Source organism: Dreissena polymorpha, chromosome 4 (assembly GCF_020536995.1).
Source record: "Dreissena polymorpha isolate Duluth1 chromosome 4, UMN_Dpol_1.0, whole genome shotgun sequence".
NCBI classification, from domain to species: domain Eukaryota; kingdom Metazoa; phylum Mollusca; class Bivalvia; order Myida; family Dreissenidae; genus Dreissena; species Dreissena polymorpha.
Window position 1 is genome coordinate 134,797,646 of NC_068358.1, and position 24,367 is coordinate 134,822,012.

At 36.9% G+C, this 24,367-nt stretch overlaps 1 protein-coding gene and 1 long non-coding RNA gene across 3 annotated transcripts; one reads left to right on the forward strand and one right to left on the reverse strand.

Moving 5' to 3' along the window:
• The first annotated feature begins 6,442 nt into the window (after positions 1-6,442).
• On the forward strand, positions 6,443-21,414 carry LOC127876695 (gamma-aminobutyric acid receptor alpha-like). 2 transcript variants are annotated; one of them, XM_052422100.1, is made up of 8 exons: positions 6,443-7,305; positions 8,962-9,029; positions 11,452-11,562; positions 12,079-12,206; positions 17,351-17,433; positions 18,813-18,950; positions 19,621-20,030; positions 20,880-21,414. In XM_052422100.1, exons 1-8 carry the CDS (start codon positions 7,176-7,178, stop codon positions 21,180-21,182), a joined length of 1,371 nt encoding a protein of 456 aa, XP_052278060.1. In that variant the 5' UTR covers positions 6,443-7,175; the 3' UTR covers positions 21,183-21,414. The 2 variants fall into 2 exon arrangements, with proteins under 2 accessions (XP_052278060.1, XP_052278061.1); XM_052422101.1 differs by having other exon boundaries at positions 19,621-20,021.
• Positions 19,864-23,934, reverse strand: LOC127876704 (uncharacterized). Its single transcript, XR_008048035.1, has 3 exons — positions 23,843-23,934; positions 20,331-20,459; positions 19,864-19,980 (listed from the first exon to the last, which is right to left on the reverse strand). It is a non-coding gene; the product is annotated as an uncharacterized LOC127876704 (long non-coding RNA).
• Positions 23,935-24,367: the final 433 nt, after the last annotated feature.

A 24,367-nucleotide genomic window follows, 5' to 3' on the forward strand; every position in this document is an offset into this window, starting at 1 on the left:
TGCCATTGATTGTTTTAAAAATTCAAGCATATTAAGAGTATAATGTTATCAGATTGAGGCTGGAATGTGATTCCGCTGGGCACATCTCATGCAGAAGGCTGCATCCTATCGGTTTCTTCACCGCCAATCGGCAATTCAGCAATGTCTTGGATGGAATCATTACTTAATTGAAACTTTCGGGGAATAACCGTGTCACTTTATGTGAGGGCATTCGTACAAGTATTTTATTGGTCAGATTAGTAAATTGCATTTAATGTGTCAAGTTTACAATGTTCTATGGATATAAACTTGTACCGTTTTTTAGTTTGCTCGGGTAAGTGTTAACTTTTTTTAAGTTGTAGTTTTTATGACAGTAAACGTTTCGCAACTGTAAATTGTGTTTATGTTATGGATATATGTACTAGTATAGCATGTATTTAAAGTTAATTCTGCTTTATTCTGTTGTAAACATTGCATAGATGCAGTAAACAAACTGTGTCACAATAGTTATTATTATATTTTGTAATTGCACTTTTTTGTTAATGAGCGTAATGCAATAAACATTTTAGCCTAAAGCATATGTATTAGTTCATGTCTGTATGTATACAAAGTGTGCATTGGGCTTCATTGTGCCTTTATAAACAACATAGAATATGGTCAGTATAATCAGTATACGGATGTATCAATGTTCTAAATGATAAAATAACTGTGACAAACAGCTGACTACAAGATTAACAAAAATAGTATGGACATCATCATACAGTGGATTCATGTAATGTATTAGCCACGTGCTGCGGGATCGACAATACTTATAATACAAAAGAGAACAAGTATAAGTAATCTTTCTAACAAAAGGCATTAACATATTTATTTGCGAAAAGGTTTTCCTGCATGCCAAATATTCCAACAAATCTTTGAAACTCATGGAATTTCAACCGACTTGGTGAGAGCACATTTCAAGAACGTTTGTTATATTATTTTATTGTTATATTATTTTATCGTTACCAAGAGCACCAGCTTCAGTTCCGACAACAGCATATCTTGAATGTATTCAAACCAGCCACCTACATCATAAATAACTATAATTTATATTAATGACGTAGTCAATATAACCATGACTTTGTCATTTGTGAGATGGATGAAGCGCGTTATGTCAAACATTTAACCCATTTAAATAATACTCCGTTGAAAACATATTTTGTTCTCGATATTCTGTTTCAACTTTTGCACACGTTGAGCTTACTAAAATAACATGCTGCGTTTCAAAATATCATCACTACTTCATCCCAGGAGGGTTCGATACCAACCCTCGACAGCCCAGGTTTGCATTTTCCAGTTCAAAACAAGCCGTGTCATAAGTTTTTTATTGTACACCGTTTTATAAGAATTTTCGCGATACCATACTGATTCGTGATCTCGGCTATTTTGTTCATGATATAGCGTCTGAGAAATATGATATACGGGACGTAAAATCAAAACATCAGACCCGATTGTAGGAGAATTAAGAACATTAATGTTAAGAATAATTTTTTTCTAGAGAAAATATATCTGTATCTTCACTTTATTTGACAGTGGGTAATGTCAAGCATAATTCCATCACGCTAAAATTGTAACCTAAAATTAGAAATAAATATTTACTTTCTTAATAATAGGCTATTGTTATAATATGTATATTAAGTGTCTAGTTCAATTGCAATATATGCAATAATTGCATAAACTGATTATTAAATAATAATTACTGACATTAAAATTAACCACTTGCCTGATAATTAAGGTTAAAGCGGACCACCTTTTCCGGCGTTGCTCAAAAATGATCGTAACACATCACAAGTGATCAGTGCTATTTTGTTTCTGATATACCGTCTGATGATGGTCTCTTGTTTTAGATGTATGATTTATGGAATGCAAAATCAAGATCGAGGTCAAGAAGTTAAACCCAGTTGCAATCGTAGGTGATTATTCTTATAATCACTTCAAGATCCATTGTTTGCGCCAAATGACAAAGCGCTATACATTTAGACACACGACATAGTTAACCACGCACGCAATGAATAAAACTTAACGTTCAAATCAAAGCTAATAATTTGATATCTTAACCCGTTTTAAAACAATATTCATCAATATATATTTGCTATAATAAGGCGAGTCATTGTATTGCATGAAAAACAATAATAAGTGATTTAAAGTCGATGTACTCTATATATAAAAAACACATATGAATTAAAAACAATTAGTATTTAATCAAAGTGAACGCCCTTGTAACTTGATTGTAGAACATGACCATTCTACGGAACAAAGTAAATATTTTTCCAAGTACACGTTTTCGTCACTTGCCGTAGCAAGTGTGCATATATCCCACATCTGAAGTTCGTTTGTACGCATTCCCTCATTCGATGCACGAGATACAAAAGGCATCGGCTTGTCTGGCGTTCAATGGAAAAAATTGACATGCATCTCAACGGATTCTACAGGGGCCTATTTGTAATACATGAAATTTCGTTGTCAACGAGCTATTGATGCTATTCCGTTGGAAGCTTGATAAGTGCTGCTGCATTTTGGGATATGCATGCAAGTTTAAAAGAGCTTTAAAAAACAGCAATCGCTCTTTAGAGAGTAAACGTTGCGAGTTTTTCCGTGTATTTTTGAACGGATGTTAACTATGGGCTTCTGAAATCATTTTCGGAGATTTCAGTATAATCTTGAATGTGTCCTCTTGATTATTTATTTCACACAATTTTGCGATGCAAACAATTTTGAGAGATCGGGTCACTGTTGACTGTGCATGACATTCTTAGTAATGTATACATATCTTATTTTATTGAGGTAAACCTTTTAATTAAATTTTAATACATGTTTCTTGCAGTGCGGAAAATAAAAATCACCATGTTTCAAAATGTTAACATTTGTATGGAAAATATGAATTGTCATACAGTAACTATAGCTGAACTATAAATATTCGTTGCCATCATGACAAACAAGGCAATCAAAGATGTTTCCACTTACACGTATGAAATATTACACGAGTTTCACCTATCCATTTTAAAACCATTTTTCTCCGATTACTTATGGATTGCAAACAATTGTTACAGTCGGCTATATGGGTCATTTGTAAAAATATTTTTTTTAAATACATAGGGTAACTTGCCATTGAGTCGGATTGGTGAACGATACAATTCTTTAATAAGTGATTCGGTGAAAACCGATACACAGCTGGTGCAGGCTTCTAGAATCATATCTATGTTTCAAATAACCATTTGGTATCCGGCTAATTTTCATTGAGAAATAGATTAACAATACCCACTGAATTCGCTCATGAGTCGGAGACATACGCCCTTTACTCGCCCACATATTTGTATTTAGTATTTTTGAGGTTATACACTTCCTATATTTACAAAACGGCAAACATACACAGTAAGAGCCCTGTGTTAAATTTATAAGGTTTTTAATTTGTCAACATATTGAATAAAATATTTTTTAAGTACACTTGACATGGTCCCTTCTAGTGTCTATCCGAATTTTACAAAGACGTAACCATTGGTAGCAATATGAGTGAAACAGAAAAGAACGCAAATAAAAAGATAAACCACTATGTGTTTCTTGTTGTTTGTGAGCTTAGGGATTATTAATATATATTTATTCCTGTCCATCTCTCTCTCTCTCTCTCTCTCTCTCTCTCTCTCTCTCTCTCTCTCTCTCTCTCTCTCTCTCTCTCTCTCTCTCTCTCTCTCTCTCTCTCTCTCTCTCTCTCTCTCTCTCTCTCTCTCTCTCTCTCTCTCTCTCTCTCTCTCTCTCTATAAACTCATGATCCCTATAAGGGTGGCGCACCTCTCAGGGGCTAATTTAGTTGTTACGCCTATTTTACAGGGAAATCTAAAAAAATGTAACAAACAGCTGAATATAGCATGTAATTATTACAGAAAAGGTAGTTTTGTCAATAATAAGTCATGGAATAATGCTGTGAACTGTCGATGATATGAAGATGATCGATATTTGAAATTTCTGAAGTTAGTAAGACTGTTACATATCCAAAGTAATCGTGAGCAAATATTTGATAGCATTTCATTTTTAAAATGTATTAATTTTGAGGAACAAATGTTACGCGTTTGCTATTAAGTCTATAATTATGTCAAACAAAACTGAAAACTACAAACGATAAAAATGTCCGACTCAAGGTCTAAATCGACTCAAAGCGAGTTAGCCTGCATAGTTTTATTCAACAGTCTTCCCAACGTGTGACGCATACAAAAACCATAAGCTCAACTGTGTCAGTTTAGTTCAAAAAGTCTGAACTCATTAAAAATTATAATAATTTCATCTAACATGTTCTTGTTGGTCATTGATATGTATGTTTCAATGTTTAGATCACGGACCTCTGATCAACGCGCAAACGAGTGTCATTAGTATTTATTTGAGATTGATCATAACTGTTCGCTGACAATCTACAATATGTTTAAAGGGGCCGTCCAACACATAAAGCGTCGTGTCGACGGGATTCGATATTTTTGGGAAACTACGAGGATTGCTTATAGAGCTAAACCATACATCCGCTCTGAATGTGAGCGTTGATGGTCGAGTGGTCTAAGCGGGAGGCTTTTTACTCCAAGAATCCAGGAATCCAGGGGTCAGTGATTCGAACCCTGTTGATGGTTACTTTTTTTCCTTTTTTTTAATTGTATTCTTGTTTTTTTACTGGAGATTTATAGTTCAAAAGTTTAGATTTATCAATATAAAGAATTTAAAGCATTTAATGACAAGCTTCAATACATGCCCAAATCTGTTGGACAGCCCCTTTAAAAGGCAACAACATATAAGCCTCGTACTGGGAAACGGACCTTATGCATATGTGTGGAGCGTAGTCCCAGATTAGCCTGTGTAGTCAGCACATCCTAATAAGAGACTATTCTTTCCTTTGTTAATGGATTTTTCGTTTAATGGGTGTTTCTTCTAAACGAAATTCCATTCTAAGCGGAAAGTCTTGTCCCAGGTTAGCCTGACTTTAAAAAAACAAACATGATATTCATGTAAAGGAAGTTTAATTATTTTCTTCCATAATCTATACAAATAATAACTGAATTGTGTATGTTTGATTCAATGTAATAAATATCTGTCAAAATTCAAAAGTTGACGGTCAATTTGCACATTTGCACTGCAAAAAAAAAACATACGAAGTCGGTATTTGTGGTAGCAATGATTCGATCCTGTATCAGGTTCTTAATGTCAAAATAAAATTTATATTTTGATATAAGACTTGATACTACTGCAATGGGGAACTGGGTGCATTCGCGTAATGAGGTTTTAAAATAAAACAGGCAAATGACGTAAAACGCTGTCATTATATGAGTCGCGTTCTTACGAAACTGGGCATAATGCATGTGCGTAAAGTGTCGTCCCAGATTAGCCTGTGCTGTCCGCACAGGCTAATCAGGGACGACACTTTCCGCCTAGACAATATTTTCGGTAAGAAGGGACTTCCTTTAAAAGAACAATGCCATAAAAGCGGAAATTGTCTGACTGCACAGGATTATCTGGGACGACACTTTACGCACATGCATTTAGCCCAATTTTGTCAGAACACGAAACATATAGAACGTTTGTGGACTGTCCGAAGTGGCTGTTATCGTGATTGATTACGACGCTTTTGTTTGGATCGGAACCAGCTCAGCGCTTTATATGCACCAGCCTTTATTCTAAACTGATCCACCAACACGCGGAAGAAATTCTTTGTACAACCGTTTTGAATAACAAATCGCCATTGATCGCAAATTGCCCTTCACTTCTTTGAATCAGCTTTTTGTGATATATACATATTCTATGAAACTTCAATCAAATGGAGCAACATCGTTGTTCGCGGTTGCAAAGGAATATTTATGACCGAAGATTCGCTAGTCAAACACAATTTCTCAAGAAGATTGTTTCCGTTCGCGTTTGCCAATGATTCAAAGCGCTTTTGGAAGTCGACAGTTCAGCTAGATATCTGATTAGAACGCTGAACGGTACCAATTACATTTTTCAGTGCTAGCATATTGTAGAATTATATGTATTATAGTTTCGTATTCTTGTTAGTATTACATTACATTAGTTTAAAACCATGACAATTTATTCAACTTTGAAATAACATTCACATTTATCACATTCTTTCTCCACTGAAAATTTAAATAAATGCAAATATGTTATGTTGCGTTTCCATATATAGTCCGGCAAGCAATTGATTGTCATTGACCACACTCTACGGATGCCCATTTGAGGATAACATAAGCATTTGTTTGCAGAGATAGCGGTTAATGTAATACAAATGGACACTGTCCGTGAAAAACACACTTACATTCGTTTCTGGGTAATCGGTTTTATAACGCTCTGTTTTGTGGGCTATCTTCAACAAAACATCATATAGAGCTTAAAGCAAAGAACGGTAATATGCATATAGTAACATAATTTAAATATGAAATAATATGCTTTATTTTATGAAAAGATGCGAAGGCTTATGTGCTGTCGACACCCCTATAACATGATGTGAACACCCCTATAACATGATGTGAACACCCCTATAACATGATGTGAACTTAAAACAGGACACCCTATAACATGATGTGAACTTAAAACAGGACACCCCTATAACATGATGTGAACACCCCTATAACATGATTTGAACACCCCTATAACATGATGTGAACACCCCTATAACATGATGTGAACTAATAACAGGACAACCCTATAACATGATGTGAACTAATAACAGGACACCCCTATAACATGATGTGAACTTAAAACAGGACACCCCTATAACATGATGTGAACTTAAGACAGTGTTGCTGTAATTCACGCATCTACTGTGTAAATCGACATAGGTTTGCATTGTTACAGGCGTTTTTTTTTCAAGCCCCAAAGCAACAGGGCAGATATGCAACAGGTAACACTGTAACGCTGGTGCTTTTGATACATCGAGAGGATATCAGCCGCTTTCTAGGAAAACAGGGCTTAACTCATATGCGTAAAGTGTCGTCCAAAGTTAGCTTGTGCTTATCAGGGACGACACCCTCCGCCTAAACTGTTGTTTTTTTTTGTTTAGAAGAGACTTACTTGAAACGAAAACTTTCATAAAAGTGGAAAGTGTCGTCGCTGATTAGTCTGTCCGGACGGCACATGCTACTCTGGCGCAACACTTTACGCACATACGTTTCCCGGGGCACGGCTCTATAATGAATAAGTGTTTGTGCAGATTGGTGTGGTGCAGGCACCCGGGCAACATGACGGAGATGGAACTGATCACGGTGGCTTTGGAAGACCTGCTGAACAACTATGATAAGCGGATACGACCTGGATACGGCGGTATGTACTTACGATATGGCAGTTTGAAACATGGGATACAGGGGTATGTAACACGGGATACGTCTGTGTAAAATGCTATACTGCAGTATGTAACACGGGATACGGAAGTATGTAACAAGGGACAATGCAGTAGTAAGATGGGATACGGCAGTATGTAACAAGGGACAATGCAGTAGTAACATGGGATACGGCAGTATGTAACAAGGGACAATGCAGTAGCAACATGGGATACGGCAGTAGGTAACAAGGGAAAAGGCAGTTTGTAACATGGGATACGGGATAAAGCCATGGTTTGCATTATTGGAAATTGCAGTGTGTAACATGGGATATTGAGGTACCCATAAGTATAGAAGACGCAATGTGGATTTTGATAACGTATGATATAATTTATGTAACACGTGATGCTGATTAATTAACATGGGATGCGAACGTATTACGTTTGTAACCTAAGGAACGCACCTATAAAACATTCGATACGAACGAAGGTAGCATTTAAAGTTATATTATGCGAATTTTTCACAGTTTAATTGAGCTGAAAAGAATAAACAGGTCAAAAGAGTTAGTTAAAATGTGGTAACTGAGCAATAATCTGCAAGTCATCTTGATACAAGTTTTTTATAAAAAAAATATATATTATATTCGATATTTTACATGACAGTACAGTCCTCTAAGCCGGAACTGTCTTTTTATTAGGATCAGAGCTAGTGTTCATGTGTCGTATGAACGAATCTGCACTAAAACTAAATTAAGATTAACATCGTACATGCATGATCAGTTGTCAAACGAAAGTACGGTTGATATTGAAATTCATTATTTTCCCTTTCCTTGATATTGTTTCATTATGTTGATGCTGCATTAACAGATATAAGTGTATATGAAGTGAAAACACCAAAAATAAACAACGGTTGCAATAGACACCTATAAACATAGCATATACTGTTAGATGCGCATAATATCACTTTAATAAGAATGACTATGACATGAGATACAGGGACCAAGGGGTGATAAGAGCGTGAATAAAATATCATATGAAGGATATAGCATGCGCTACGGATATATATAACATTAAATAGGAAGGCATGCTCGACGGATTACGAGTGTGTGTGTCATGGGATTCAGATGTATGTATCATGTGTTGCAAATGTATGTAACATGTAATGTTAACGTGTATAATATGTGATACGAATGTATTTAACAAATGATATGAATGTATATAGCATGGTGTTCTGATGTATGTAACATGGAACATGAGGTGTGTAACATGGGTTAAGGATAGACCATTAACGTATGTAACATCATATTTTGATGTTTGTAACATAAGAAACGGGTATATGATATGAAATATAGAGGTATCTAACAAGATAAACGCAAGTTTGTAATGTGGACGCTGGAGGTTTGTTACACAGGATATCACTCTGATAAACGTTTTTGAAATACATGTCACTAAAAAAGAGTTAAAACAAAACTTATGGCACGTTATAAAAATCATAAAAGATGCAATGTGATTAAATAATATAATTTAAACAGTTTATATGTAATTGCCATTGCGTTTTTATATTATTTTGTACTCATGAAAGAGCCGAGATATTGTGTATGTTGTTAGCGTTGCTTAAGTAGCCATTATTTCTAGACTAGCGATCGATGTCTTGATTGCAGGCGACCCAGTGGAAGTGCAGCTCAATATCAACATCCGGTCCCTCGGGCCCATCTCGGAAAAGGACATGGTAGTATACACGTGACTTTATGTCGCTGCGACGTTTACAGGATATTGGGTTCTAAAGTTATTTCTCGATATCACGATATCGTCAATACCTTTTGATATATTTATTTGTAAAGTGTGTACATACTTTGCGTCCTAGTGAATGTGTTCATGTGTTACTCACGACGGGTGAATTGAAATTTTGCTGTACGGATTTAAAATAGGAGTGTTATAATAAAAGCGAGAATTGTCCACGCCGGGTATGCGGAAACTTTGATAACAGATGGCACTTCGACACCAGATAACAACAAAAGCCACGCGCGAGAGTTGAGTTCTTCAGCTTTTTTTGCATTTATGTTCTGTTCATTTGGTTTTCAGACACGTAACATTGTTTGGTCGATTAATGGTATAGTACTTTGTATTGCGGAGCAAGAAAGTCGTGAAAATAACAGTGGATTATAAAAAAGAGATAAAATTTCATCGATAATCGTCATGAATTCGATGGCCAGTACGTATTTCAACGAAATAAAACTACTTGGAAATAAATCAAGAACGTTCCAAATAATCGAAATAAAAGATCAATATGTCAATAATGTTACAACATGTTAAATTTTAGTTGTATAACGTATTTGAGGAAATTCAACTGTTTTTAGAGTCGGATGCCGCAAAATTTTCATGGACACATCTTTTACCGATCATCTCAAAGACAATGGCACTTTGATTCCAGATAAATCGAAATTTTAAACCAGATATAACACACTTTAGTGAATCAGAAATGCAGAATTCCCTGTGGAATACTGCTATAGTAAGCAGGCAATAAATAAAAATGTATTGACTGACGTAAATTAAAAACGAATTACCGAAACATGTTCTTATCCCTTTGGAACATGATAATAAAAGGGAAAGGGAAGTGTAAAGGGAAGTGCTTCCTATAAGTAGAGCTCAATATAAAGGGAGTTTTCCATTCTCTTTTAAATTGTGTTGCTACGCATTAGTATCGTATTCATGATGCGATTCTAATGAGCACCAATGACAAAGGATTTTATGAGGTGTATTGGCCGCTTTAAGACCTCTTGCTCCCCTTATCTAGAGTCCAGCTATAAGTTCAATTGAGCACAGTCGTGTTGATCAACATGATCCGTTGTATTTTCAATTCTCTTAATCTCCATTTACCACTTAAAAACAAGTTTATTATTTAGACAATTATTTTCGGTCGTCACTTGAAATATATTACTTCAGAAATAAGCATTTGAATCTTTTTTTAAATTTGCACTTATAATATTTATTATATAAATTAATAGTAATTAGATTTTTCGAAAACGAACAACACCATTGGTTATATTTTACATGTGTATGTAATTACGTTATGCATAGATACCCAATGTGACGGACTTGACAATGCAAATTGATTCGTACTTCAAAATGTTTGGTACGAATAGCCAGAATATACATAAATGCATTTCAGGTAGAAGATAAAACTCGGTTATCAGAGTGCCCATTTTGTTGAAAGTCTCTGTAATCCGAAGTGGCCTATATCGGGAATCAAAGTATCCGCAACTTCATGAATACCACCTATTAAAACATGCTCTATCTTCGTTTATATTTCATTGAATACTATCAAAATTTCAGTATTTGAAACACAGTGATTACTCTACATGCTGGAATATCAAACAATTTCTTGCCATATTTCTAAGTAGTTATATTTTGTTGACATGTTTACTGTTTATCCAGTTTATGCTGTTTTACGACCGAATTTTCTATTTTTTGGGGAAAAATCTACCGTTCTTCCGTGATGTTTTTCTTTGCAATAGAAAAAGATACACCATTTATAAACTCGACAATGCGCCTTCTCTAAAAACTAATCTTCGTGATATAACTGATGAACTTACCTCTCGCGCGTGGCTTTTGTTGTTATCTGGTATTGAAGTGCCATCTGTTATCAGAGTATCCGCATACCCAGCGTGTTGACTCGCATACAAGTTTTTTTCAATTTGCACAACTTGTTTTTAGTCGTAACAAAATGAGTGGTATGGTACACAAAAGGAGCATGCCAATTCTGATAACTTTCTAAATGGAGTTGCAAACCATTATTATAAAACTAGTATTGACAATCACACACAATATACACTGAAGGGATTAAGGGCAAGTAGTTTCCATTTCATCAGATAAACATTCGAAGTGTACAGACAATAAATATAAATAAATATATAAACATAGATTGCATTTATTTATTGAACACATAAATCAACTTCGTACTAATCGGAATACGTTTTGGGTCAAAATCTTAGATTTTGAAGAAAACGACAACAGCTATTAAATAAAATCCACGTCCAACTCTTTCTTGAGGCGGTGTCAACCTTGTTTCGATCGATGTGTTGTGATGCACCCCGTTTCTGTTTTGATCATGAGTCTGTCCCTATGTATCACGTAAATCTTTTGTATTTCAGTCTTTCACAATGGACTGCTACTTCCGGCAGGTGTGGGTGGACAAGCGTTTGGCGATGCTGAACAATCACACGCACGCCAACTACACAGGCTTCATCCAGTTGAGCATCAAGGTCAGAGGAACGCATAAATCCATTCGCTTATAGAGGCAGCAAGAGGGACAATTTATCGTGTATCTGATATAATTTATAGGGACTTGTTTCCGAGTTCAGTAAAAGATAATTTTAGCAGCGTCATGCGAAAATTGGTATAAAGCCATGTACGCATTTGCTTAGTCTGGTCCGGAGCTACATGGGCCGCTAATGAGACCAATACATTTAGCGTGACAATATTGTGGACGGGGTAGCACCTGCGCAATTTGGTCTGGATCTACTCGTATGACATAAGACCAATTTTCGCATAACGCTAATCGTTTATAAGACGGCATTTTGTAAATCACTGCAAAAATTAACGTCCCGGCTGCTGTTTCGTTGATATAACTTCCTATGCAAGCACTACATGCTAAACTTGCGAATACAGACAAATAAACCAAAAAACGACGCGATGTTTGCAACAGGAGAAACTCCGTATTTGAAAACACGAGGTTAGTAACTCAGTACACCAAGCTGGTTTCTGGTTCCCGCTTTTAGATCCTGGAGCGGATCTGGTACCCGGACACCGTGTTCTACAACGGAATGAAGTCGTACCTGCACACCATCACCACGCCTAACCGCTTTATTCGCATCTTCAGAAATGGACAAATCCTGTTCTCGCAGAGGTAAGTTATTCCAAACTCATGCTCTGCAAAGGTAGGCTATTCTATTCGGACGCCCGTACGATACGTAATCAACTTTAAAAGATACTGTTTTACCAAACAAGGTTATTCCTAAAGTCCGTGCGCATATTTAGAAATCGGATACAAATTTCACCTCGCTCAACATACATCAATATCAGCATCTAGAAAGGAAAATTCTTGTTCTTACAGATGCACACATTTTCTATTTTCGTGTGCATTTTAACCCATTTATGTCTAGCGTCTCGAAAAAAGGCCTTGGCAAACAGCTTAGACCCAGATGAGACGCCGCATGATGCGGCGTCTCATCAGGGTCTTGGTAATACCCATTAACACCACGTTGTTTTGTAATCATCATTCGTCATGGACACATTTTCCTCTGGAAAAAATAAGTGCATACTCAATGCGTATACTTGTAATATTGAAATGTAAATACATATGTGTCGTGTTCTGATCACCCTGGGCATGATGCATGTGCGTTGAGTGTCGTCCCAGATTAGCCTGTGCATTCCGCACAGGCTAATCAGGGACCCCCCTCTGCCGCAATTGGATTTTTGCTAAGAACATACTTTATTCAAACGAAAAATGTCATAAAGCGGAATGTGTCGTCCCTGATTAGGCTGTGCGGACTTCACAGACTAATCTGGGACGATACTTTACGCACATGCATAATGCCCAGTTTTCTCAGAACGCGACTCATATTTTCACAGAGGTCAACTCCAAGCCCATCTGTGTTGTCATCTTCAGAAATTGACAAACAAAATAATCTGATTACTATTTAACATTCCCAACACCGTAAGTTTTCACTGAAATTGGACAATACTATTACTTACGCCCTGGCACAGAATCAACACAAGATGGAAAAACGTGCACAAATCTAACTCTTAATGTAATCTGTTGAAGGGCTTCAAATAAATGTCAAAAATATTTCCTAAATATTCTCCTTCTTAACTACATCGCAAAAGCTTGACATGAGAGAAATGAAAATCTCATAAATAATTCAAGTTTCGTGGTTCCAGAGAATCGCGGCATCTCATTTCGGCTATAATCGGTAGGCTATAAATCAGTCTTTTTTGTAATTTAGACAAAGATTGACATCATTAACATAAAAGCACACAACAACAAACCAGTCATCATTCAAAATTGCAAGTTTTCGTAGGATATATTATTCAACGCTTGATGAAGAAATATATAATTTATATTATAAATTTTACACCTACCGTGTCATTCTATTATGTATTATATTAGTTTTACTTAAAAAAATAAAATACACATTTTTTTCTCCTGCAAATATTGAGCTCATGGTTTATCGACCTTATTCGGTTTTCAATGGGGATCCGTTTAATCAATTTCTATCAAGACGTTATACGAAGACCAACAACTATTACTAGATATACTATGTTACTAGTATTGTGATGAAATTAATAAGAGCCCATGTTTTCGACATGTGCTTTGAATGTTAATACAGATAAGTACTTGCTTCCTGTACTTTATTATTGTGATAATAAAGACAACCATTTCCGCCAAGAACGTTTGTTTTCTAATGAAACTTTACGCAGAAAGCAAGCTATTATCCCTTCGGCGTAAAGTGGCTTGATGATGGAGAGTTCTAGTTAGAATGTTCAGATAAACGGAAAATGAAGACGTCAGAACTAAATAGCCTCGGTCGACCCCTGGGAATATATCTTCATTAAGGCCCAGATTATCTCTAATAACAACAATGAACACGACTTTGGTTCGGAGATTTGAGATAGACGTGATAGATTATAAAAATGCAAAGACAATAATGATGAATTCGTTGATATTGGCAATGAGAAACTACAAAAACCGATGCTACACTCAAAGCGTATAGATCATTGGCGTCGCACTGGAGTGCGGCGACTATATATGTAATGCATTTTTTTCGCTTATGTGAGGAGAAGTTATTTTACGGATCAATGTATATATTTTTGTTTTAAGAATATCTTGCATAGTGGTGACTTTTCGTGTAAATTAGTGTATATAAGTACTGCATTTGTGCCTATTACATTTATTACAACATGTATTGCCAACAATGCAAAGCTAATTGTTTTAATTAATAACTGATCCACAACTGATCACAGGGGAAAGATCACAGGGACTGGGCAAATACCCAAAACTTTCTGGTTTTGTATAAAAACAAAACATAATCAAAATATGTTTATTTTGTGGTTTTTCTAATTTGTTTATTTAGTGGAGAATCAGTGTAGTAAGATATTTGACGACCTATCGCGCAAGCAAGTTTATTGGAAGGCGTAGTGGTACAAAAACGTACAATGTTTTAGTTTATTAATAGACATATAATAACGATCGCTATACACAACTTCACCAAATAGCAGTACATAAGTGAATGTCAGCCGGAATAGGTCAGTTGGGAGAGCGTTAGACTGAAGTTGTTTACGCAACAGTCATCTTAACGCCCCCGGTTCAATCCCGGTTTCGGCACGAACGGAACAGTTCGGCGGCTGACAATTTAATTGGTTAATAAATATAATAAAGCTTTATTTTATGTAGACATTTTAAAATCCATTTTACTACAATTGGACATTTTTATTAAAATTAATGGATGCAACGTGGTGACAACGTTGATTAAAATTTCTTACATCACGTAGATATCTTATAAAAAATACACGTGTTTTTATATTGACAAATAAATGCAAACAACACATCTATTATCCATGTATTTTTATGGTTGTCTATCATAGGCCTAAGTACATATCCCTACCACATATAGAGCGCGAAGCGTGACACGTATTATTGATTGTAACAACGAGTTGCGCTAAAGGAAGCAGCCGCTTATCAAGAAGGAGCTGTGTCCCAGCAACCCGTTTCCCTAAAGTCAAGCACTCAACGGAGTTTTTTTTTAAGAACCACATATAGAGCGCGAAGCGCGAAGCGCGAAGCGCGACACGTATTACTATCCAGGTGGTATGGGCCCTTAATCATTCTCCGACCATTACGTCCATAGTTGTCTTCCTTAGAATTTGAGAAATTGTGAAATCCCTGTTCGAAGTCCAAAATTTTCATCCGATTGTTCCTAAACTTGCACGTTTTTTTTTATCAATGAGGACCCAACTCAAACTCTATATGAGCAATATCGGACCATAAGTCCAGAATTTTGTCTCTTTGAATTTAAAAATAAAAGTGAAAAACTGCTTGGTTAGGTGATTATGTCAACAATTTTATCAGATTCTTTCCAAACTTACAGTGTCTTCATATCAATGAGCATTTTTGCCTCATTTATAATGAGAAACATCGGGACAATAAGTGCAGAATTTTGTTCTAATAAATTTGACAAAATATACAATTTCCACTTGTTTATAAGATTTAAAAACATTCGTCTGAATCTTTCCAATCTTGTTAAGTGTTTTATATCATTATTACTCGAACCCTTTTGAAAATAATGAATATCGGAGCAATAAATCTATTATTATCTTTTACTGAATTTCAAAGTATTGTGAAATGCAGCTTCTTTATGCAATTTACAGTTTTCATTCTTTTTTTTCAAACTTTTACAGTGTTTTCATATCAATGAGTACTCAACCCCTATCGTAAATGAGCAACGTAAGAATAAGTTCAGAATCATCTCCCCTTGAAGTTGAGAAGAATATGAAATTACGCTTACAAGATGAAGAATATTTTTTTAAACCTACACAGTTCTGTTCCATTTATGAAAACTGTACACGAATGCCAGTAAAAAAGGAAACCAATGTTAATAAAATGAACTATGAAATATTTGGAGGTTACAACACAAAATCATAGATAATGGTTATTTGGGGGTTATAACAGAACATCATAAATAATGGTTATTTTGGGGTTATAACACACAATCATAGTTAATGGTTATACAAGTATCTTTCTATGCCCCCGGATCGAATGATCGGGGGTATATTGTTTTCGGCCTGTCTGTTTTGTCTGTCTTTCTGTCTGTCATTCTGTCCCAAAACTTTAACCTTGCAGTAAAGTTTTGCAATAACTTTTGAAATATTGAACATAGCAACTTGATATTTGGCATGCATGTGTATCTCATGGAGCTGCACATTTTGAGTGGTGAAAGGTTAAGGTCAAGGTCATCCTTCAAGGTCAAAGGTCAAAAATTTAATATAGTAAAGTTTTGCAATAACTTTTGAAATATTGAACATAGCAACTTGATATTTGGCATGCATGTGTATCTCATGGAGCTGCACATTTTGAGTGGTGAAAGGTCAAGGTCAATGTCATCCTTCAAGGTCAAAGGTCAAAAAATAAAAAAGCGGCGCATTAGGGGGCATTGTGTTTCTGACAAACACATCTCTTCAAATCGTTCCATGTAACTTCATTGGGTGCCTTTTACACTGAAATTCCAGACGCCCTTTGATGCTTTGCATCAATACTTATATTGTTTTTAAAATATCAAACAATGTTTGTTATTACCGTCGTGTTATGTATTAGAAATAAATCTGTATATTACTATGTTGCTCCTAAATATATGTATTGCCATCTCGCCATTAAAATAATAGCGATATTTCATATCTCGCGCTTATGTTTATTTTTTATAAGCTTTGCTCTGGGAAAGCGTGGCTTCATGCTTGTGCGAAACTTTCGTCCCAGACGAAACTTTCCGCTAAAATTGGATTTTCAACAAGAAAAGACAAAAATACAATAAAAGCGGAAAGTGGCGTCCCTACCAAGCCTTTGCGTACTGCACAGACTAATCTTGGACGACACTTTACGCTCATACATTAAGCCCCTTTCACAGAACGAGGCTCATAGTTTTGCAATCATTTGTTCATTAATATCACTATACAAAATCAAACATAGCTTATAGATAAAATGCTGTGTTTTCCTATTTCTAAGTTCCAAATATTCGTGTTATATGTTCACCCTCACTAAGAAGAATTCGGACATTGGATTCATGAGCGCATTTCGAAAGCATACGCTTGTCCGTCGTAACTGTCAAGTCTAAATGGAAATCGATGTTTGATTACATATTTCAAGACGCAAGTTTAACAAGTATTGAACGCAAATTGAGCTAAAGAAATTATTTGCTTACGCAGATTTATATAATTATGCTTGTCTCGTTTGACTTTATAGCAGCGTTGTTTTTGTTGTGGATTGATTTATTTTTGCAGATTGACTGTTCGCGCCATGTGTAAAATGGAACTCCGCAAATACCCACTTGATGAACAGAACTGTCCCCTGCACATAGGAAGCTGTAAGACGATATGAGTAGTTTATAATGTAGGAATGATGACGATTAATATGACGATGATAATGACAATGACGATGATGACGATGACAATGACGATAACAATAACGATGACGATGACGATGATGATGATGATGATGATGATGATGATGATGATGATGATGATGATGATGATGATGATGATGATGATGATGATAAAAATATTGAAGAAAGGCGTCGAATCGATTTATCACCTTACTTTTATGTTCATAACAGTGTATTGCTTGCTTTTCTTAATCCATAAAACTTATATTGGTCTATTATCAAGCGATTAAAGCACGGTTAAGTTTAATTAATCTATGATTTTCAGCGAGTATCTATAATCCTTTTCAAAGCTTTGAAACTGCGCCACAACATTGATATAAACATATAAACAGCAATTAATAAGTACACTAATAAGAAATTATAAACAAATCTATAAATAGCATTCTGTATATAAAATCCAAATTATCTCTCTCTTTTTCAAGTGCCTTGTTGTTGTTTTTATGTAATGCTGTTATATTAAATTGATTAACCCATTTATGCCTAGCGTCCCATTTTGATCCAATTTAGAAGGATAGGAGAGTGCACTAGCTAGGCATAAATGGGTTAAAATGGCTATAGAACCGTATGTATATATGTATGGAATATAATATTCTTTATTTTCGTGCATTTTGGTGTATGTTTTATCATTATTTATTTGTGCTATATAAGTAAAAAGTATACACTTCCAGACCTTGATTATACATATATATAATAAACACCGGACAATGGAAAATCCAAATATTCGAATACTTCAATGACCGAATATTAAAACACCAACTTTGCTTTTTATTTCCACTACTTATATGTTATACTCCTATTTTTATCAAGGAAAACAACTCAAACCGTGAATCGAAAAAAAAGTTCGATTTTGTAACTTCCCTTGGTATGTTTTTGGCAATGTAGTTCTTGTTACTCTAGACAACATTTTAGCCATTCATAATAACATATCGTATATTTTGTTGCTTAAACATAACGAAGCACGATTAAAATGTAGTCTTTTTAACCATTTTAAACCAAACAGGAAATTACTATCCAAGTTACTGGTGAGGTGCTTTAAAAAAGGATAGAGCGTCGGGTGCTGAAAAAATAACAAAAAGTCACTTATAATGTGTTCGTTAGAACGATATAATAGTAGTAACAGCAGCAGCAGCAGCGTAAGCAGAAGTAGCAGTAGAATCGGCAGTAGTAGCAGCAACAGTAGCGCCAAAAGAAGCAGAAGCATCAGCAGCTGCAGTAACAGCATACGGAACATTTTTGCATATACGATAATATTCTTAATACATTTGTGATTCTTTATGTTACAATATATCTTTCTTTTTCAGTCGCCTACTCGACGCAGGACGTCACGTACTTCTGGCGGCCTGAGACTCCTGTCGAGATGCCCAAGGATATGCGCCTGTCACAGTTCGACATGCTCGGGACGCCCTTCAACTACACGTCTGTCGACTATTTCAAAGGAGGTAGGCAATGTGTTGGATAAAATGTGTGTGGTTTAGTCAATAATATTAAGATTCGGCAATCCTTGAGTAATTCCGGTAGCAGAATGGATAGTAGTTTACCGCATATTAGTATAGGGTGTGACTTGCTACCAGGATGTTCCTGGTAATAATACGGTCATTATGATTATGATGCGGAAATCCTTGAAAATTCCGGTAGCAGTGATTAACCTGGTATAAGTATAGTATTCTGTTTGCGACCGAGATGTCTCGAGTTCGATCCCCATTCGGAGAACGTTTCATGGTGTTTTTTAAGACGCCAAGTACTATTTAATTCACGGAAACTGACCCTTTAAGCGAATTATTGTCAATACAATCGAGCTAAAATAATGATCTTTACTAAAAATAATTACTAATAACCGGTTGTAGGCAATATCTGTGAGTTCGGTCGGTGAAAGGAGTCTCGGGCGGGCCGTACAATTATAAGGCCAGTCCTCATAACGAACGAAACCATAAATTGAGACAGTTTGATGTTAATTTATTTTTTACTTTCACTTATAATATAGATTATTACGAGTCGCAAGCAGTTTTACCTCAAATGTCAAATTTTCAGTTATTCAAAAAATGCAAACGCTTATTGTATTTTTGCAACGCCGGTATAAGGTAACCTGTTATATACTAGTATGTCTTTAAGCATGGCACACCGTCCTATCGGTTGACTTTCGGTTGAGTCGCCACCTTGGTTACTTCCTTATCAACGTGTATGTGCCCTGCTGCCTGTTGGTCATACTCTCATGGGTCGCCTTCTGGATCAATCGGGAGGCCACCGCAGACCGGATCGCTCTGGGGACCATGACCGTTCTGACCATGACCTTCCTGGGTCTAGAGAGTCGCAGTGACCTACCGCGCGTCTCCTACACGACGGCGCTGGACATCTACATCGCTATGGCGTTCGTCTTCGTCCTGGCGACGATGGTTCAGTTTGCTGCGGTGCACAACTTTACGAAGCACGGCTACGGCGAACCTATGCCACCGCCTCCCGGGGGTCACACGACTGAGGAGGAGGAGGATGAGAACAATGAGCGAGAGAAACTGGTACCAACAGTAAATATATTTTTTATACAATAATGCAAAATAAGTATTGCATAAACAAATCCAGTATGAACCTAGTATAGCTCGATTTGTCAATGTAGTTTCAGGTACTACTTAATTATACTTCAAAATACCTGGAGAAAGTATACTAAAAAGCAACCCGGGGTATGGCAGGTGCCTTTATGCGTATTTTCCATACCCGGTATAACTTCTAGTATGGTAAGAGTACCCGGGCTACTTTGAAGTAGTGCATGAACCGACAATGACAATCCGAGCCAAGATAAGCCTTGTATAAAAAATACAAATATAGACCTAGTAGGCAGTAAGCCACCCCGTGCGCTCTAGGATCCGACAATCGACTCGACAGCTTTGGCGATTGCACCGGATCTTTGATCAAAGTCGTGTGTTGTCATGTTCCATCTTTTGTTTCAAAGTTTATATCTGAATGTAGTAATATAGTAGGGACATTTGGTCCATATGTTATCATTACACATGTATATCTGTATATGCATTTGTGTCTTGTTCTGAGAAAACTGGGCTTAATTCATGTGCGTAAAGTGTCGTCCCAGGGACGACACTTTCCGCATAAACTTGATTTTCGGTAAGGAGGGACTTCCTTGGAACTAAAAATATCATTAAAGCGGAAAGTGTCGTCTCTGATTAGCCTGTGCGGACTGCACAGGCTAATCTGGGACGACACTTTACGCACATAAATTAAGCCCAGTTTTCTCAGAACAAGACACATTTCATCATATGGACATGTTATAAACACAGCTTCAGAACTATTTGACTTGGATACTGAACAGACATGTGCAGTTAAAGTTACATACATATATTGTTTTCTTTCATCAAAACTAACAGTTACATAGCAGACGGACTGGAACAAGAACCGCGCGCCTGAAGCGGCAGCACGCGATAAGTCGCGCGAGCCGTCACAGCGCCACCAACGGGGCAGGAAACAGCAATGGCGGACATCATTTCTCGAGAGTGTCCATGAAGAGGGCGGCTTCGAAGGTGTGGCGACGTTTGACGCGCTTGTCGCGAAAAAAGGACGAACAAGAAACAAACAGTGTTAGCAACATTGATCGCGTGTCCAGGATTATGTTCCCGCTTGTATTCTTAATATTCAACGTGATCTATTGCTTGGTGTATTATTCTCTTTAAGTTTATCGATAATGTATCCGTTATTCTAGCAAGCAAAACGATTAACGGTAACGATTATTGCTTTTTAAGTACCGTTTAAATTAAATAAATATTTAAGCTAGCCTTTTCAAAAAGCCTGTAATATTGACACCTGTAATGATGCAAAGACAATCACTTATAGCGTCGTGTTTTCTGAATTACGCTCATACCTGTGGCTGTCAAAGCAGCACAAACAAAAAAGGCATAAAACCAGTTACATTCTGAATGTATATGTGTATAGTAATAAAATGTATAAATACACAAATGTGTAAGGTTTTGTCATGGACTAGTTCATGTCCGTTTTTCGGTTAAAACTTGCCAGTCTCATAATTTGTTGCTGTAATGCCACGTAAAACTACATTAAACCACGCGACATAACATCAAAGATTGTAATAAGACAGTATGTATTGCATAATTTAGTACTACAAATTATAACACATCAAAACATTTTCTAGTATTACAAAACACAACATCATGACGTATTTCACGGCATAACACTACATATTATTAATTGAAAAAGCACTATCTAACATTACACGATAAGACAGTAAATAGAATAATATCATGCAGTCCAAACACGGCGGCTCGAAGTCGCGGGTCCGACAAAAAACATTCGAGCAATCCGAACTTCATGCAAAACGATTTCTATTACAAGTATTACAAGACGTACCACTACAAAATATTACAACACATGTATACACGACCGATTATTACACGTCATTACACTTCCTAGTATATCACGATATCACTTTGGAGAAAATACCACGACATAACACCGTTAAGAATTTCATTATGAAAACTGCCCCGTATTACACGACAACACTCTAGTATTACACGACAAAAAACTACCCCAGTTTCACCAATCTCCACGCAGAGTTGTCGTTTCTTGAGAGTTGTCGCTCTCTGCCATCACAAGAAAATTCTACCAGATGTAGTAGGATTTTATTGTATTGGTTAAAGTATTATATTGTGAACAGAAGTATCATTTTATTTTACATTTTGAAAATAGTGTATAAGTTTAGGTTCATAATTTTAAAAAAAATACCTAAATTAAAAATGTAAAAATAACCACGGTAAAATGACAAAGTGTATCACATGGCTAGGCTATCATATCGTGGTTGGTTATGAAGGCATGGATTTGATCCAGCTATGCTGGTTCCCGTCAAATCTCTGCGCGGAGGTTGCAGTTTGACATGATATACACCCCCAAGTATTACAAATCATACCACTACCTAGTATAACATAACAAAACACTACCCAGTATAACACGATGTACATTGCCCAGTATTACTTAACATAATATTAACCCCGTCGGCAAGGATGTGTTCAGAACTGGACAGTCACAAAAAAGCTACCATCACCTGTCTAGAGCCCGTCGGCAAGTATCTGTTCAGAACTGGACAGTCACAAGAAAGCTACCATCTATTGTCTAGGGCCCGTCGGCAAGTATGTGTTCAGAACACGACAGTAACAATAAAGCTGCCATCAATTGTCTAGGGCTTGTCGGCAATTATGTGTTCAGAACTCGACAGTCACAAGAAAGCTACCATTAATTGTCTAGGGCCCGTCGGCAAGTATGTGTTCAGAACTGGACAGTCACAAGAAAGCTACCATCACTTGTCTAGGGCCCGTCGGCAAGTATGTGTTCAGAACTCGACAGTCACAAGAAAGCTACCATCAATTGTCTAGGGCCCGTCGGCAAGTATGTGTTCATAACTGGACAGTCACAAGAAAGCTACCATTGATTGTCTAGGGCCCGTCGGCAAGTATGTGTTCAGAACTCGACAGTCAAAAGAAAAACACCATCAATTATCTAGGGCCCGTCGGCAAGTATGTGTTCAGAACTGGACAGTCACAAGAAAGCTACCATCAATTGTCTAGGGCCCGTTGGCAAGTATGTGTTCAGAACTCGACAGTCACAAGAAAGCTACCATCATCTGTCTAGGACTCGTATTCACCAGCAATTCTTAGGCTAGACTTAAGAATACAAAAAATTCTTTAGGTCATGACAAAAATCTTAAGACTAATTCACGAAATTATAATAGTAAAGAAAGTTCTACAGAATAAAGAATTATCGTTATTCTTAATTCTTTAGGCCCAGTCTCACTATGATGCCGGTGGAGCCCCGGTGCTTGTTCCGGGATCTACCGGGATGAACCGAGGTTACACTGGGGACGACCGGGATGAACCGGGAACAACCGGGGCTCCACCGGGAAAGTATTCAAATGTTTAATACCTCCAGGATCAACCGGGAGTCACCGGGAAGGACCGGTAACGACTGGCGCGGCACCGAAAACAACCGGGACGGCACCGGAAACAACCGGGGCGGCACCGTAGCTCCATCGGGGCTCATACAGACTCCGGCAGAGCTACGGCAACGCCCCGGTAGTCGCCAGTGATGCCCAGATGGTGCCCCGGGGCTTCAGCGAGATAAACCGTAGCTAGTCCGAGGTTTACCGGGACTTTGCCGGGTTGTTGACCGGCTTCAACCTGGGCGGCACCGGGGGAAAATGTAACCACGTTTAAAAAATTCTACGAATCATCCCGGTTCTCGCCGGTCGACCGGCGTTATCAAACCAGGAGACTTGGGTTTTAAGTAAAGATTTCTCGGTGAATACGGGCCAAAGTTACAAAATACATACACAAGAGGTTGCACGTGGTGTCGTCTCCAAAGCGCCCTTGTGAGGAAGCCGACCAAAACGGCTGAACACTTGCTCCAATATTTATTAAGTTTTGTCAATAAACAAAAAGATTGATCTTAATCGCCTATTTAAATCCTGCTTTTTCCAAACAATCGATACATTATCATTGTAAACTCGCGGAAAGTAGGATTTTATTTAAGACTGCTAATATAAACCTCCCTTTATTAGCTTAAGTTTGCTTTAAACAATATTGATCCCGACGGTACACAATGGTGAGGGCATTTCCATTTCATCAAAATGTCAGTCTGTAAACGGTGCTTTGTACATCTGAAAGACTTAAATCCACGGAGTTTATCGTTCTGTGGAAAAAGATGTCCCCATAAAGATACGACCTGTCGCGCGTGTTTGGCGAAAGCTTAAGGGGGTATTCTTCGAGGGAAAGTATTTTAATTCTTTTAACCCTATGTCTATTAAGGTTTTAAGGGCAAGCTACACAAATACGAGAGCGTATGCATGCAGATGTGG